The sequence below is a fragment of the Ciconia boyciana genome, chromosome 3 (assembly GCF_034638445.1).
Source record: "Ciconia boyciana chromosome 3, ASM3463844v1, whole genome shotgun sequence".
Taxonomy (NCBI): Eukaryota; Metazoa; Chordata; class Aves; order Ciconiiformes; family Ciconiidae; genus Ciconia; species Ciconia boyciana.
In genome coordinates, this window is record NC_132936.1 from 53,198,725 (window position 1) to 53,211,654 (window position 12,930).

General features: G+C 40.9%; 1 protein-coding gene across 8 annotated transcripts in view; it reads right to left on the reverse strand.

The window, feature by feature from the left end:
- FYN (FYN proto-oncogene, Src family tyrosine kinase) overlaps positions 1-12,930 on the reverse strand; it is a 150,194-nt gene that overhangs the window by 24,135 nt on the left and 113,129 nt on the right. For 5 of the 8 annotated variants that reach the window (XM_072855701.1, XM_072855698.1, XM_072855697.1 and 2 more), the window contains 5 exons: positions 12,801-12,899; positions 11,587-11,690; positions 6,761-6,910; positions 3,353-3,517; positions 2,730-2,885 (listed from right to left, as the gene is read on the reverse strand). In XM_072855701.1, coding sequence (XP_072711802.1) covers positions 2,730-2,885; positions 3,353-3,517; positions 6,761-6,910; positions 11,587-11,690; positions 12,801-12,899 — 674 coding nt within the window. The remainder of the gene's footprint in view (positions 1-2,729; positions 2,886-3,352; positions 3,518-6,760; positions 6,911-11,586; positions 11,691-12,800; positions 12,900-12,930) is intronic. The other 3 variants (XM_072855702.1, XM_072855703.1, XM_072855704.1) reach the window with 3 other exon arrangements.

Here is a 12,930-nt window from a genome sequence, read left to right on the forward strand (position 1 = left end):
ACTTGCCAGAACCCTGCTCCAGAGCCAGGGCTGAAATGGCTTTGAATGGGACCTGTGATCTGTTGATAGGGAGCTGCTGTGTGATAAGGCAGACCAATTCTAAATGGCTTCAGGAATTAATCACGCTGGGTAAAAATTACTCCTCTGCACTTAAGCATAAGGATAGCAGAAGGCCTGCAAAATACATGAAGACTCAGACTCAGATCTAGTTTCTGTAATTTGTCATCAAAAAAGGTAACGTGTAAAATAAGCCTGGTTTGTCTTTGTTAAAAGCACATTAACAGTTACCAGGGCTCAGCTGCTGCATGGGAACTGGTTAAGCCAAAATAACTTCACCATGAGCTTTTGCAACCTGCCAGAGCATAAAATGAGCTGGATTGTTTTCTGTGCAAGTGCAAGTGTTCTGTTCTGTTCTGTGCAAGGTCCCAGCTGCCACCTCACCTAGCCGAGGACAGGGGAGCCACTGCCTGTGTTGTCCGTCACTTACAGGGCAATCCCCGCAGCAACGCATGACGCTGTCTGAGGAGGGCTTGAGGCACATATTAGCCAAAAGTGTGCAGTGCAAGTTGGGTTTTCACTATGCCTTGATTTTCTTCTGCCAGCTCAGTGCCAGGTGTTGTCACCTCTACCAGTGGTGGAGTAATGTCTTGAGTTACTACCACCGCTAGCCCAGCGCGCTTGAGGAGGACTCTTGGGGTCTTAGTTTCACTCAGTCCTTCAAATCAGAGCTGAAGCAGGACTCTGCTTTAGTGGCAATCCCATGTAAGCTGGGAAGGATGCGGTTTCGCCTCCTAATTTCAAGCAGGGTGGCCAAAATCTTTTCTGATGAGTGAAAGGGAGAGTGTTTTATCTGGAGCCACTGACACTCCGGACCACAGAGTGCTGTCACTCACAGCCACTTTGCAGAGGTACTGCAAATTATATGAACCAGGAATGTAACCCTAGTTTCAGGGGCACCAGGGTTTCTGTCACTGGAATTAATAAACTAGGATTTTACCTGGTGTGTTAACAGGATTAACTGTGTATTATCTGTTTGCATTGCCTTAATAAAAATCCCAGGACTTGTTCTATTACTGTGAAGTGTTTTCAGCAGTTCTATTTTTAAATACTTTTATTATTTTCTCCAGTTAAAAAAAGAAAATCAAACAAAAAGGTTAACTTATCCTCTCATCCCAGATTTCAGTTTAAATTGTTAAATTTTGTTGTTGTGGTTTGGTATGTTTCTCTCTAATAGAACATTAGCATAGACTTCCCTCTGAATTCCTCCCATATGTAGTCAGTTACTACTTAATGCATTTTTTATTAATTTTTACTGTGTTAATCTATTCCAATTTGGTAATGCTTCAGGGATGTTAACATATTTTTACTGTACATTACTTTAAGAAACATAATGTCATAATTGTAATAATAATTTTTGCATTTCTGACAGATATTTGGTACTGGTACTTGGCACTTTATTTCTCATAGCTGATTTTTTTTTTAAATTGCATTTGCTCCTGTAGCTTATTGTATCAGTTTAAGACCTACAGCACACAAAGCTGACCACTAAGTACTAACATCAACTTGAAACTCTTGCATGCAGTCAAGATGGAGAACAAGAAGGTAAAACTGCAGTTATCTGGGGACACTAATAGAAAACATAGGTAGCTTTCTTTGCAACAGGTCAACTGTAATTCTTTGAAATTCTATAAATTTGTATATTTCTAGTCTATAAATTCTATACATTTCACAGACTTTCTGCCATGCTCCTTGCTGTAGTCTTGCAATGGAAAACAGCTGCAAGAACCCAGGAGAGCCCACTGGTTATTTTGGTTGTACATACTTTTGTGTCACTGCAACAAAAAGAGCGGCCAAACTGCTCCACCAAATTTTTCTGAAAAAGCAACATATAGCGATTCTTTATTTGAATTTGTCATTTTAAAGAGGCTACATGGAATGCAATTTGGCACAAATAGTGAGCCCACCTCTCATTAAATGGCCACTATATTGTGTTTCAATGCTATGGCCATACTAAGATTTATGTATATTTTAAATTGCTATTGTTTTATAGTCATTAAAAGAATGAGGCCCATGGAGAGGGGAGCACTAAGTAAAGCTGGCAAGCGTGCAGAAAACAATGTCAGCGGATTTGGAAAATGTCAATATTTCTGGACTTCAAAGTCGGGGTTCAGCTGGGCTGGGCAAGTCTTGCCTCTATTGTCCCTGGTCTCTATATTGAGTTATGGGGTTCTGCTGCAGATACAAATTTCAAAACAGACTTAAAGAAGTGGATGCATGGGAAAGCTAGCTTGACAATATTAGCTTGCTGATACCTGCCATTATTTTTAAACTGGGAGAGCGGATGGAAGCATTTTCAGGGTCTGACCCCAGCAGTGCTAAAACACATGAGGAAAGAAAAATGTCTACTTACCAGATTAATTTCTGCTTAGCCATTCTGCCTGACAAGTTTAGCATCATTCCTATTTTAATACCTAGCAATTGTGTAGTCACCCAAATAAACCCAATGCAATTAATGAAGTTTAATGCCCTAACTTCTCATACCAGTGTGTGCAAATGAAAGGAAGTTTCCCCGTGGATTACTGTATTTAGGTCTGACTGTTTTAGGCGATATAGACTAACATTTCATACTATTCTGATCTTTTAGCTTTAAAATCTCTACTTGAAATATTTATTCCTGCCAAGAGGGCCTTAAAAGATCCATCCAAAGCAAAATATATTCTCTGCCTTACCACGCCACACTTCAGCGAAACACCCCTGACCAAGCTTCTGTTCCAGAAATAATGAATCACGTGCAACTTCCCATGCATCTTTAGCCAATCCAACAGTTTGTGGGGTATTATTCGTAGCAATCACAGTTAAGTTAAAACACAAACCATCAGCTTTGTCTATAGGAGAGGAAATTAATAAAAAAACACACTTATAATCCAAAATTATGCATGCATTGAGAAAGATGGAAGGTGACTTGTCTCTCAGTGCTGCATTAAAGTTCATTTGCAAACACTGGTTTTTGGATAATGAAGGTAAGGACTTTTTTGTTAGCTTGCAGAAAAAGGCTCCTTGGTATAATTAATAGATTACTATGCAAGCCTTGATTTATTATTAAGACAGTAGTAATTTGTCAAAATTGAAACCTTCTAAGGAAACACGGAATTTCAGTTTTCTTTTGCCATCAATTACAGTGAAAGTTGAAGATTAAAGAATTTCAAAGTCAAAGACATTCCAAAGACATTTTTCCTAACAGTTTGAGCTTTGCTCTTTTTTTTCTTGTGGGTCACAGTGTCCTACATTTTCACCTTCCATCTTGTAATCCCCACACACAGAGCTATTTTAGAATAATTATTTTGCTCCATACCCATCCATACTTCCCCAAACTGCCCATTTCCCAGTCTCTTGATCAACTGTAGGGATTCTCGTGGAATTTCCCAGACATCTTTGGTTTTGACAGACAGATCAGTAAGCCTTGGCATTCCTTTATGACAGGGGACTACTAAGCGGCAGCAAAGACCTGCAGCTCTCTCTGATGGAGCCAGAAGTGAAGCCAACAGCAAAGGAGAGGAAAGAAAAAAAAGTGTGACATGAAACAAAAACAGTAAGCATAAAAACAATGCTACTCACAACAGCTGTTAGTTGCATACCACAAAGCATCCTGGAAGATTAGAAATTGAACACTGAAACATATTCATTTGAGACAGAAGAGGAAATATTTCAGTCTCTGCTTCCACAGCCTGAAATGGAAGGTGACCGCCAATGGTTTCTCTTGTGGACTCAGGATTTTCCTTCTCCCACAATGCTGCATTAAGATAACTTCACGAGTAACTGGTATACTATAGTACAGTATAACTTTTTAAAAATAATCTGTAAGTTACAAACTGGATTGTTTCTGTACTGAGTAAAAGAAAAACAGAGAAGATTAACTTTTTCTGAAAATCACAGCAATGAAAATCTGGTGGAATTTTGCTAATTTTTTCTAGGTATCCTGGGAAAAGGTATTTTCTATATTCTATTTTGTGAAAAGGTGTTTCTGTAGGTGTACTGTAAATGACCTTTTCTGCCATTCTTTCTAGAGCAAACCTTTATTAGCGTATGCAGCCAGTCCTACATCGTTTGGGGCAGATTCATTAGTTATCTCTTTCAAAGCTTCACAGAAGACTGAACTGTGACAAAAGTCACAAGATATTTTAGCAGGAGTAAAAACAATGATATGTATATAAATATACATATACACACACATATTGTTGTGTATTATACTATGCTGCACAAAGCAGACTGCAATATAAAGCTTGCACAGCAACTTGTATCTTAAAACAGGGGCAGCAGAGCAGAACAAGGTGGGAACTGCAATTGTATTTCAGACTCAAACATAATCTTTATTCTCCTGTGCAGGATTGCTTTCTGGGCGGGTGAACAGTTTATTTCAGCATCACAAGGTGGGCAAGCACTGAAGCTCCTTGCAACACCAAGCTCTACCTCCTCTGCACAGATTTTTTGGGATGGTGGGGAAGTCCCTACAGACACCCTGACATGGACCTCGTTGTGTCTCCTGCAGCAAGACAACAAAGACCACAAAACAGGGAAGACTAGCTGACCAGTTGGCATGTCTTATTCCAAGATAATTCCAATGGGAACATTAGGATAGGGACTACTCAAAATATGGATAGTATCTGGAAAGCTTCCTTATGAGTTTGGACAGCTGCAGAAAGAAACTGGAGGTTTTTAAGACCTCCTTGTTTTCTTTAATTGAAAAAAAAGCTTGGCATGCTGGTGCGCCAGCTAAGCCTAGACTGCATGTACAAGAGCTTATGCTTGACAGGCCGGCTGTTAGGGATTGGGTGAATGGTGCTTCAGCTTCAGACGTGCCGTTACTGGACTGTCTGACATGAGGGCACCCTGGGGATCTCAATGTTTTTCATTTGTAAATCTCTTCTGTGGAAGTCCAGACACTGCAGTTAACTTTACTATCCAGGTAAGAAGGGGCTGGGATAAGAGGGAAGTCTGGGTAATAAGGGTACTCGGCCATGCAATGGGAGCACAGCGCAGGGATACCTGTGCTGTGTCTTGTACAAAGGTACGCTTGTACTCCTGACCCAGGACTGCTTACATGAGACCAAACTGCACACTGTCTACCTGGGTAGCCTGGTTTCCAGCTGCCTGGACAGGAGGGGTCCTCCAGCCTGGACATGGGATGAAGGCTGAAGGGTGGGCTGCAGAGCGTACCTGTCCTGCTGTGAAGGCACTGACCTACGGTCTCAGCAGTGGTTCTTCAGGAACCATGCTGATCTTTACGGAGTCATTCGGGCATCTTTGAGCTCTCCCTAGAAGTAAATCTATGCGCTCAAAAGGCGTTGTGTTAATCTACCTGCCACACTCCAGAGCGCAGAGCGGGTGGTTAGAGGTAGCCTTTATGTTTCGAGTCAGCTGGGGCGGGCATGGAATGAGGGCTCCTGTGTTCACCTGGGTCTGGGAGACGGCAGGTGAAACCTCTGGAGCGTGGGTCTGTACCATGCCCTCCTGAGCGACCCTGCCTGAAGCCTACTGATTATGCCTCTGTGTTGCACAGAAACGGCTCTTTCCAGATCTATTTGTTTCTGCATCTGTGCATGGAAAATACACCACCCAAATAATTTGACCACAGAAAACTAAAAGTTGACGTATACCAGCTGGTATAGTGGGGTTGAAAATTATCTTCCTTAGATGTGAGTTTTTATACATTTAGCTTAGTTTAACGTAGAGTCACCAGAAACAACTAGAAATCCTCCCAGGCAGCATACACCCATCAGAATTTGGGCGGAGAAGACAGCCAGATGTCTAGTATGAATAGCATAAGAATACAGCAGACAGAATACAAAGAATACAGAAAAAACACCCCACAGAGAAGTTGCTTTCCCAAGTAAAAATTATGAAAAGTTTTTGAGCAGCGAGCATTTGGGGTCATCTGTTAATATTATGAAAAGCTAAAGTAAGGAAAAAATAAAAAGCAAAATAATTCAAAATACAAATTTCTGCTTAAAAAATGACCATGTTGAGAAGCATGGCAGTCTTCTACGTAAGAACCGGTTGTCCTATGCAGAGGTTTGGGGGGGCTTTAAAGTTGTATCTGTTGTCTACCAATCACCAGTGACAGCAGGATGCACTTTTGGGTTGAATAGTGCATGACACATTTTAATTACAGGAATTAAAAAAAAAACAAAAAAAGAGCTTGGTGGGTGGACATAAACAGTGTGCATAAAGAAACACCCACCTTGCCATATTTATTTTTTAAATTAGACCGATTATAATTTAAATATTAATACTTTGCACATTGAACACAAATACAGTGGGAAAATTTGAGCCAGGTGATACATGCAAACCTTTTGGTCATTGCTTTAGATGACTGAATTCCACCATGCAATTCTCTATTTGCTTTATTAGCAATAGTGTGCTGCAAAATGGTACATATTAGCACTCGCTTATGCACAGGGAATTCATGCTTTGAGATGTGCAAGTCAAATCCAGTAATTCTGTTTGCTTAGAAGAGGCAGAGCAGGCAAAACCTTTACCTCAGTAGAGTGCTAGCTTTTAAAAGCTCTGCTGCTGTACACTGTGAACGGCACTCAAAGCCATTTATAACTGTAATGGGAAAGGGATAATGGAAGATGCATTACAACAAGTAAGAGACATAGCTCAAATGACTCTTTAGGGTGTCTTACAAATACATCAGCTCAGCAGCAAACACTTTTGTTTTAAAATACTTCAGAGTGCCGTGTATTATCTGAAAAATTACCTGAATAATGCTGAACCAGCTGCTGAAGAGTTTCAAATTGTGCCCGAGTTGTGATATAATATCCACCATTGTCAAGTTTACGAATCTTATAATGTTTGACATGATCTCCTTTCATATCATCCCAGTCTCGAATAGACAGGGAATAGGCACCTGTTCCAAGCAAAGGAGAAATAAAAAATTGTAAGTACCTTTTAGATACAAAGATTTTGGTTTGCTGGTCAGTTATAAAGTAAAAGAGAAATTGCTTCCAAAAAATGCTTACTGTACCTTGAAAAAGAACAAGTGAATCTAACACAATGAAGTAAGTATCACAGAAATGTTATTATTTTCACACCATGTTCCTTTCACACTTTTCTAGAAAGAAATCAGGACTTCTGTGTAAATGAAAACTCACATTTTAACATTTACTACTTCAGGTTGTTAAATTGACTTTTCCTATTCTAAGTGTCAGGTTACACTGCAAATACTATACTTCAGGTAAATGCCAGTGGGCGGTAAATATCAGGATTTTCACCAGAAGCACTGGAGATAATGACTTTATATATGTGTAGTGTTGTTACTCAGATGGATCCCAAACTTCTTTATCAACATTAACAACCAAATTAGCGTACTTTGTACGTCACAGTCTCTGGAAGGTGGTACTACACCAAGACTGTGTACCAGGAGATCTGCAAGAACTGCATGTTTCACTTTCCAAATCCGTGCTGGAGCTTTAGAGGTTACTGGTGGGATTCAGATGCCCAAACACAGGCGTTAAGTGCCATGCGAGACACCCCAGGACATCCTGCTTGGCAGTTTTCCCGCAGGCTGTCACGTTTGTCCGATCCATGTGGATGCCCTGCAGGCATTTCAAATGGCTCTGGATGCTCACAGCCAGGTAAAAGAACCTCAGTTGAGGGGCTGGATTTAGTTTTAGGTGTAGTGGTGGCTGTCTGGAGGTGAGCTATGGGCTTGATTTAGATGCCCACACATAAGCTTCTGGTGCTACTAGGGCAGCTGAATCCCAGCCTAGTTTCCATGAGCGTTATGGCACTGTAGATATCGATGGTGTAATGAAGGTTTGAGCACTAGGTGTCTGCAGTCATGGGCAGCTGAACTGAACCCCAGCTTCCTGCTGACTGTAAAGGGAGCTTGGCCACCTACATGGGGACCTGCACATTCAGGTGTCTTAATTTGAAGCACAGTCCTATTCTACATACAGTGACACCCACATGTTGGTTCTCTACAGTGTCAAAAGCAAAGCCACATTTTACAGCATAATGCAGTTTCTGAGCAAAAGCATGGCCCTTTCAAAGGCAGAGGAGAAGACAAGTCTTCATTCACGGCTCAGATGAATATTGTGTTTACTCAAAGGTAATTCAGATATTAAAAGGAAAAAAACTAGAGGCAACTGGCAGCTGCAGAGATCTCAGGAAGGTCCTCATTCTGGAGCCTGGGCTGCTTTCACTGGTAACCATGTCAGCTAAGGGCAGGAAAGTAAAACCACCAGCAGACAATTTTGGACAACATGAAAGGTGGAGTGATTTCCTACAGGTCTGACAGCAAACAGCACCAACTGCTGCTTATCCCAAGTCAGGGTACTTTTCAACACACCTGGCAGGTTCACAACCTCCAGAACCACCTCCAGCTAAGCGAAATGGTTTAAAGAACCCCCCACAGTTAGGTGGTTGAGATTCCTGGTGTAAGATGTCTTTCCTGGATGTCTCCCTAGGAAGAAGTTTCCCTGACCATGTTAACTGCAACAGGTCGCACTGGCGGGTGGCTCACCGCCGAGGGAGCTGCAGTGAACAAAACGTCTCTACCCCACCTCCAAGGACTTCTCAAATTCCCTGTTGTTCACTCTCTAAAGAAGAGGAAAAGAGCCAGCACTTACACAGATGATTCTGGTTTATGCGAATGGGAGACACCCTGAGAGGAGTGATAGGGTGATAGGGTTTTTATTTCTAAGTGTAGAAAAATACTGTTTGTTTAGGATATTTTTCTGAGGAGGTTCTCCCACTGAGTAAGTACATCTCTCTCAGCTAGGAGTTCAAAGCTTTTTGGGGATTTGCAAGCACATCTTGTGCACGCTTTGTACCACCACTCTGGGTTGTACACTGTCAGCCTACTTTCAAAATTTTCCAGGCAGCATTCTCCACCTCCGCATTTGTGAGTTTTGATCCACTGGCAGCAGCTGTATTTTCTTTAGTCACGCTCCCTGCCTATCTGGTCACTATTTTAGATTCTTTAGGAAAATGTAAACAATCTGTGGCTCCAGGTCTGCAATCAGAGCTGTGTGGGTGGCCCTCTGTGGACCCCCGCTGACCTCAGATCAAGTTGCAGGACTGGAGCTTTAGTTCAAATCTGGACAAAAACAAGAACCAAGACGGATTTCATTATTCATTTACTTAGGCTGTTGGTTATTTATACTATTCATTATTATCTGATGATAAATTCAAATATAAGAGATATACATAATAAAAATTTGGATAGAAATACGACATTACAATATATCATACTAATGAATTTTTTAAAAAAACAAACCTAAAACCAGACAGCCTTGGAGGGTGGAGATTGAAACCAGGTGAAGGATTATACAGACAAGAGCTGATGGAGTACCTGGGTAGTCAGGCATTGAAAAAATGAAAAGCCAGCTCCACATGATTTATTTTGGAAGTAAGAAGAGAAGGCAACCATGATCAAGGGAGGTTAAATTCATGCTGAAGTCATCCATGATGATACTTTTAACATGATCCTGATTAATTTTATTATTGTTATTATTTAAATCAGAAGGGACAATTCTAGGTCACAAAACAATTCCTGCCTCAAGCCCAAGATGACTAGCTGGAGTAAGGCAGTTTGAGAAGACTTATGGGAGAATGCACCATTCAAGCCCTCCCAGATGACTTTTTTCTCTCTCATGAACAACAAGCTCCCTCTGTTTTCTTCTAACAACATACTGAAACACCACAAGGATGAGAAGGGAAATAGGCATTTTTGACAAAACCCATGCATGTTTGGTTTTTTACAATGTCTTTGATGCAAACTTAGCCTGAAGATGTAGAAAGCCTTAAGTTCAAATGCAGAGAAATTAAGCTTGCTGCTATAAGTCCATCCATGATGGATTACTCAATTTCCTCAATGCTTTTGTGTTTCACAAGAAGGTCTAGAAAAAAGCCCTGACTTAGCTAAGTCAACAGCCCTGCAAAACATATCCCCTATCACTGTATTAAAAAAAGGTCAAAACAGACTAAACTGATAATGTGGTTTAGAGAAACAGTGTTGTGTTTGTTTTTAGGATCCATGGATGCCTATATGAGTGAGTTTTTAAACTCGGCACAGAGTGGAATGAAGTCCTGCTCCTCGCACACATCACAACAACTGTTGGTGAAAACGAACAGGTGGAGGCTATTTGCAGTAAAAGGGCAAGTTAGAGCCTGTCTTGCTCCTGGTGAGAATGCCTGACTGCTACATAAGGTATGGTGAAGCTGTGGGGTGACAAGATGGGAAATTAGCTGTCTGAAACAACAGCGTGTCTATTCAGATTTTGCATCAGAAACAGTCTTCAGAGTTACGGGCAGCAAAGGAAGAATCTAGTGACTGCAGGAGGCACAAATGTAAAACTTACAATTTTAGATGACAGAATGCAGCATCTGAAGATAGGTCAGGTAGAGAGGAGTGGGAAGTAGTGCTTCTCTTCTTTAAGACTCTTTACCAGCCACAACTCCAACCATTTGCATGCTAACTCTAGCTGACAGAGTGTGCTCTGATCAAAGCACTGACAAGTCAGTGCTTTAATTACATGAACCATCATTAGACTTCAGAACTTACATGGAATTAGTTCTAGTGCCTTATGCTTCCCACAGCTATTGTTTTGAATTGCTGGTTAATTGAGAAATGGCCAGGTTTGTTTTCACTTAGTTGCAGGTTTTCTCCTCAATAGTTGTATGATTTAGAGAGATCTTTTCATACATGTGAAGCTTTGAAGAAGATGTTGGCAGGCCTCATGAACAAAATCTAAAAGCAAAGATAGCACTCACCAAGAAAACTGGAACTCCTCCAATATTTTTAGAGGGAAGGAGGAGAATACATCCTTCCACTTGACTTCAACAGAATGGATACAGTTGAATGCTTTATGAATATATTAATTAGAATTATTTTCAAGTCTTTTCACTGTTATTCTATGAATTTAAAACTGCTACTTTTTTTTTTTCCCCAGGGATCCAGCATTTCAAAGAGGAAAGGCCAAAAAATCCCCTAATCTTCCCAAAATAATAACCAGTACCTCCCTTACCCCAAAAAATCTTATCTTGCATCTTCCAGGCAAGAAGGTTCAAATATTCTGCTTGTGCAGAAGTGAGCAGTAATTTTCACCAAACTAGACTAGAGATTCCCAGCATCTGTTCACAGTAAGCTAGCTGGCTGTGCCTGGACCTGAATATGGACACCTGGAGGTCTACCTCTTGTAGCCCCACTGCTGCTGTTCTGAGGGGCCACTCTCCACCCAACTCCATTGCAATAGTAGTATCCTCACCACATGCGTTGAAAGAGACAGTGTGATGCTCAGAATGTGACAGCAGAGCAAAGCGCCATGTCTGTGCATGACGTGCACTGCAGATACCATGGGTTGAGCATGGCATGGGTTGCACTTGGGTTGTTCTGTGCTTTGAACACTCACTCTGATACCTGGGATGTCCAGACATCTAATTCCCTAGCACACATATATGCAAGATGACACTTGTCTCTACCTTTATACCTTCAATACTGAAAGCAGTATTTCACAAACTTAGCACAATTTGTTTCATAAATCTTCTCATTTGTAGTCAGAATAGCTTTGGCCAGCCTACCTTTGGTAGTTTCGCTTTCCCGGATCAGGAAGGTACCTCTGGGGTTTCCAAATGACAACAGCTGCCTCTCAGCATCTTTTCGGCCAAGTTTGCCAAAGTACCACCTTAGGGAAACATCAGAAATAGTAAGACAAATGCTACATAGGATTACTAGGTAGTCACGGAGCTCAGACATGGAGGATTATTTGCGGAAACTATGGTTACTCAAGTATATTCAACCATTTTTGTCATACTGTGTCTCTTTTATTGTGGTGGCAAGCTAATGTGACAAACTGTGTAGTAGATGTTGTATATGTTGTGCAGTAGCACTTTGCATTAAACCTATAATCAGTAGATGCTGAGAATGCTTGTTTGGTGTCTTACAACAAAGGCCAGACTTTGACAAATAGACAGCAAGAAATGGCAGGGGGAAGGAATAGACAAGGAAAAGGGCAGAAAAATGCATCGCTGCTGAAGAGCAGTATTTTTAGAGATGTTGCTATAAACTACATATTTGACTTACATAGTGATGTATTAGTATTCAATATTTTTGTTGCAGCACAGCTATAAAACCACAGTAGAAGGACCAGATGCAACTACTTTACTGTTGTTGTATAAGGCTTTCAGAGTTCCGGTACCTTTTTCCTTCCTGCAGCAATTTTTTTTTTCTTTTTTTGGGGGTTTCATAATCAACCAAGTACAACCTGAAGTACAGACTACAGTAGTACCTGCTCAGCTAGATAAGCTCCTCCAGTGTATTTTTTATACTGGAAATAATATGGATACACACAGCACTCAATTTTTCGCATAGATATGTCCTCATTATGCTGTCTGCTGTATGCGTCGCAGGCATCCTACCTATTGCTAGGTATTTGTTGATACAGCGTGCCCTCTTTAATAGACAGTTTGCACACTAATTGACTCCAAATATTTTTACAAGTTGGTTCAGGAAAAGCAAGGGCACCTTTCGCTTAAAGCTTGAAATCAGTCAATATTCGAATAAAGGAAGCAGACCTATGTTCCTTTAGGTTTTCTTCCTTTATTTTGACATTGAAAAAGCACTGAGCTTGTGCTTCTTTTGTTATTAATTACCTAATTATTTATCAGTGCAGTTAAGAACTGAAATAAAAATAATGTAAGTCATTTGAAAAATCGCTGCAATCAGTCAAAACCAACTCCTTGAACCTCCTTCAAATACAGCACTAATGGGTCTTTACAATGAAAAGCAAACATACTCCTCTGCTTGGATGGAATCGACTGGAGCCACATAATTACTGGGAATGTAACCAGTTTCGCCTGTTGTCAAGGACCGGGCCTCCCACCAGTCTCCTTCCCTGCAGAAACAGAGGTGAGGAGGAGACGTGA